General features: G+C 38.1%; 1 protein-coding gene across 1 annotated transcript; it reads left to right on the top strand.

The window, feature by feature from the left end:
• Nucleotides 1–211: 211 nt before the first annotated feature.
• On the top strand, nucleotides 212–1,950 carry LOC112514501. Its single transcript, XM_025121007.1, has 3 exons — nucleotides 212–441; nucleotides 609–675; nucleotides 807–1,950. The coding sequence occupies exons 1-3, from the start codon at nucleotides 364–366 to the stop codon at nucleotides 1,664–1,666; spliced, it is 1,005 nt and encodes a 334-aa protein (XP_024976775.1). The 5' UTR covers nucleotides 212–363; the 3' UTR covers nucleotides 1,667–1,950.
• Nucleotides 1,951–4,284: the final 2,334 nt, after the last annotated feature.

The raw sequence follows: 4,284 nt of genomic DNA, 5'->3' as shown, positions 1-4,284 counted from the left end.
TATATAATTTTGATTAAAAAAATATTTATATTTATATGTAATATAATAGTCTATTATACAAATGTTGGTGGCACGATCTGAAAATAGACCCAACGTTAAAGGGTATAATTGTAAATATGTAAGTATAAAATAAGCAGTTCAGGGCAGAGTCTGTTTCATGTGTTGCCAAAAGGGCGAACGAAGCAGAGCAATTTCCGTTATCTATCCACACCAAAATTCAATCTTTTCTCAATCTCTCAATCCTTTGAATCCATCGTTTTCTCTCAATCCATATCTTCGATTTCGAGATATTTCCTTTTGTTTTCGATCTGAGGTTTTTTGGAATCGGATTATCTAGGGTTTTTTTTTGAGAATTCAACAGCCATGGTTTACGATTCGATCGCCAACGCTTCCAGCCCCACTGCAGCTTCTAACCCTAAGGAATTTGGGAAGAAAAAACGGGTACATTTCTCTTTTCGTATTCTATTTTTTGATTTTTTTTGTTGGCGTATTGTTTGATTGATGGATGGTTGCGAGAGAAACGTGTTGGTTTTTCCTTCTTAGGAAAATAGGGCGTTTGTTCTTGTTTTTCGTTGCGAATTTGACCCAAAATATTTTCGATCGTGAAGGTGAACAGGACTGCCAAATTGAAGCAATGCAAGCTTGATGTTCGTCGTGAACAGTGGCTTTCTCAAGGTAATTTTTGTTAGCTTTATGTGTTTGTGTGTGTATTTTTGAATCATGTATAATCGCTTGTTGTGCCTTGTATGTGTATATTGCTCTTATGATCAGCCTATTATTTGTTTTTCCCCTTTTTTCATTTATAGTGAAGAACAAGGGGTTTAAGGAGGAAAATAAAGGTGTTATTCGTGCGAAAATGCCTGCTGTGGACATGCATGCCCAAAATGAGGGAGAGCGATCGATGGTGAAATTGGTGATCAATCCTGGTGGTGAAGAGAATGATGGTTTGATGAATCATTACAGTGATTGGGAGTCGCCATCCAACAGCCCTACTAGTCATACCAGTAGTTTGGGCAGTAACAGGTCAGTTACTAATTTCACTGGTAGTAGTAGCAGGAGCAGCAGCAGCAGTAGTGGTGGTTGTTATTCAGGAAGTATGACAGAAGAAGATGATGGTGATGATGGGTGCTTGGATGATTGGGAGGCAGTTGCTGATGCTTTGGCAGCTGATGACATAAAAAATGATCATAACCCCAATCTGGAGTCCCCCATGGATGAACATGCTCCACAGATGGATTCACTTAACGCCTCGGAGCCAGAGCCTGTGGAGACGATCAAAGAGGATCAAGAGGACTGCCATGCACATGCGAATCGCCGTGCCTGGAGACCGGATGATGCTTTTCGTCCTCAGGGCCTGCCAAATTTGCTAAAACAGTACAGTTTCCCAATGAATTCAGAGCGGCATTATGGTGGAGGCACTGCATGGGGTTTTAAGAATGTTGGGTTTGCTCCATCAACATGTCCAATATGCTGTGAAGATCTGGATTTGACAGACTCAAGCTTTCTTCCTTGTCCGTGTGGGTACAGGCTCTGCCTTTTCTGCCACAAGAGAATTCTTGAAGATAATGGTCGTTGTCCAGGCTGCAGAAAGCAGTATGAACAGCCTGACCAGGGGAATGCGACTTCCAAACTCGATCGTTGTTACAGCATGAACCCCAGGCATTAGGAGAATTATATGCTTTCCTTGAACACGTATGGTGGGCTTCCTTTTCGTGTGTCTTTCCGTCTTTACATGTTAGAAACTGATATTAGTGCTAGGTATGTCGATAGACATCATCTCTTAGTGTTTGGGAAATACGTTCATGTAAGTTTGGTCTATAGGACCAGTTGGCTGTTGGTATGTGAATACATAAGGGCATATAGGAATCCAATACATCATTTCCACAGCATTTCAAATTGTCTTGTCCTTTGAGTTGATCCATCGTTACTAATATAATGAGTGTTTATGCTTATAATTTGATAGCTTCTCGGAATATTTCTATTGTATTCATCTATCTACTATGAATGAATATACACATTAGCATATAGAATTATAATCGCAAAATTCCCTTTGGTGCCTTGTTACTCGAGGGAATTATTGATTTCCATAGAATTTATCATCAACGGCTTCTGAAATGTATGCTTGCTTCTTATTAATCTATTCTAGCTATAGTTACCAGCAAAATGCTTATTTATCTACTCTAGATCTTTTACCTTACCTTGTTTTTGTGCATTTGTATATATAGTTTACAGATCTAAAACTAGTAGTTCATGAATAGAAAGGTCTTGTTGTGTTTGGTTATATAACAAATGACTGATGGGACAAAAGGCCATGGTTATATAAGGGATCTCTTTTATATTGCTATGATGTGGTGAAGGGAGGATATTAGGGGATGGTGTATCACAAGAAGACAGGCTTTTTGTTGAGATTTCAGTTTGTACACAACGGTAATGCTTAATCTTTGTGTTTTATAATCTTAAGTGACATTATAATTCAATTTGATTTGATTCACAGTTCGATTAATGTGTATAACGGCTCTCTATTCTTTTCACGAACTACAATCACACACAAAGGAGTTTATCGGCACAGTAGCACTTTAGTAAGTTGTCCTTCACCCCCAAGAAGGTTTCCCCTATTTCTTTGAAATGCTTGTTTACAACCTCTTTATCTGTTTATCCTTAATGATATCAACCAAGAGCATTTTCTGTTATCATGTATGAAATTTAGGCCAAGATATCTTAAACTTATTCTTGGTTACTAATCTGATGGAAATGTGATATGTTTTCAAAGATAAACTGAGAATAAGGTGGAATTAATTCCCATGGAGCATGTCTTTAACTCATGTACTACACAAAAAGTGAATAATGTCAGTCAGTCAATATTAGGGCATTCTCGCTTTGCAGGTATGCTTGTTTGCCTCTTCACATTCGCTCTGCCTTTTTGTTTTTTCACCTACAGTCCATTTGTGGTTTATGTTTACAGACTTGATGTCGACTGAATGTTAGCAGTCAATATGTTTCATTATGTTAATGTTTTCTTTAGTTGAATATCAATGGCTTATGCTGTTAATGTTAGTGTTAAATTGGTAGTGCCACTGTCAATGGTTAACCCATGTTAACATTAATATTGCATTGTTAATCAATGATCCTTTAATTGGATGTGAACACCCTTTTAATTTTAAAGTTATTAGCTTAACTTGCTTGGTTTTCAATGTGATTTAAGATGCTTACACCAACATTCCCATGTTCAATGCTTAAAAAATATTAAAACTGCAATTTTCTGTTGGGGTTATGATTGATAATTGAGGCTATTACTTCTGTGTATCGAGCATCCTCTTATTACAAAAGTTTGTGTTTAGTAACACAAATTGGGTAACCGAGTAAGTGTGCTGCATACGAGGTTCGAACTGGGTAAGCCCGACTTAAGCACTGACCAAGTCAGAAAGCAACCCCTTCCTTACTCTGTCCGCATCTTGGTCGGCATATTTGTGGGTCCGAGTGTGTTGGTAAACGACATCCCTTCTTACCAGATAAGCACCTCTTACCCAGTAGGAAGTGGTCAACAGGTAGTAAACAGCCCCTCAAGTGACTGCTAAAGATTAACCTTAGCATCTGTGTGGTTAAACGACATAACTTTGAACTCTATTGCCTTTTATATCAAGTTTGGATGTGCCCTGGCTACGGGATCTTCCTACGTGTTTATACAGGTATGGAAGGCTGCGTGGATGCTTATAGGGCCGCTTGAAGAATGACCATGAACGCTATCTGCCACCTGCAATTCTTAAGGTAACACTATTGAATTATCGTTATTTTCTAGGAATTCATAAGTTCACATGTCGGGTAGACTCGAATTGCTCTAACAAACACACAGACACAGATAAATGCATCATGGCTTTTTTCTGAATGATGTCTTTGTGATTCAACTATCTTCAGGTCTATTTATCTGCTAATTGTTTGATAGCTTCCTCCAGTAGTATCTCCTGTTAGTGATTTGTGAACTTGCTAGGAATGCAGAATTATGGGGGAATGCTGTTTGATGTGTAAATGTGTCATCTTTCTGTTAAACAAAAGAAATCAAGAAAATGTAGCAGAAATAAGCTATAATTTTAACATAAACTTTTTGGGAATTTACAGTTTAAACACACACACAGAGCTCAAACCCAAAGCGTAGTTTGGATGGTCCAATAATTTACTTACATCTATGATTGTTCTTAGGCCTAGAGTCAGGTTTGCTTACATCTTACATTGTCCAACCCCACCTCTGGCGGGATATCCTGAGTTTTGTTTCGTTTGGTTTATGATTGT

The sequence above is a fragment of the Cynara cardunculus genome (assembly GCF_001531365.2).
Source record: "Cynara cardunculus var. scolymus isolate 2C chromosome LG 6, CcrdV1, whole genome shotgun sequence".
Taxonomy (NCBI): Eukaryota; Viridiplantae; Streptophyta; class Magnoliopsida; order Asterales; family Asteraceae; genus Cynara; species Cynara cardunculus.
The sequence above is the reverse complement of the archived record's forward strand: the minus strand, read 5'-3'. Positions and strand labels throughout refer to the sequence as shown.

What these genes read in the sequence shown, in the direction of transcription:
- LOC112514501 (XM_025121007.1), top strand. Translation starts at nt 364, where the DNA reads ATGGTTTACGATTCGATCGCCAACGCTTCCAGCCCCACTGCAGCTTCT. An exon ending in AATTTGGGAAGAAAAAACGG is followed by an intron (nt 442 to 608) that starts GTACATTTCTCT and finishes TCGATCGTGAAG; the next exon opens with GTGAACAGGACTGCCAAATT. An exon ending in TGAACAGTGGCTTTCTCAAG is followed by an intron (nt 676 to 806) that starts GTAATTTTTGTT and finishes TTTCATTTATAG; the next exon opens with TGAAGAACAAGGGGTTTAAG.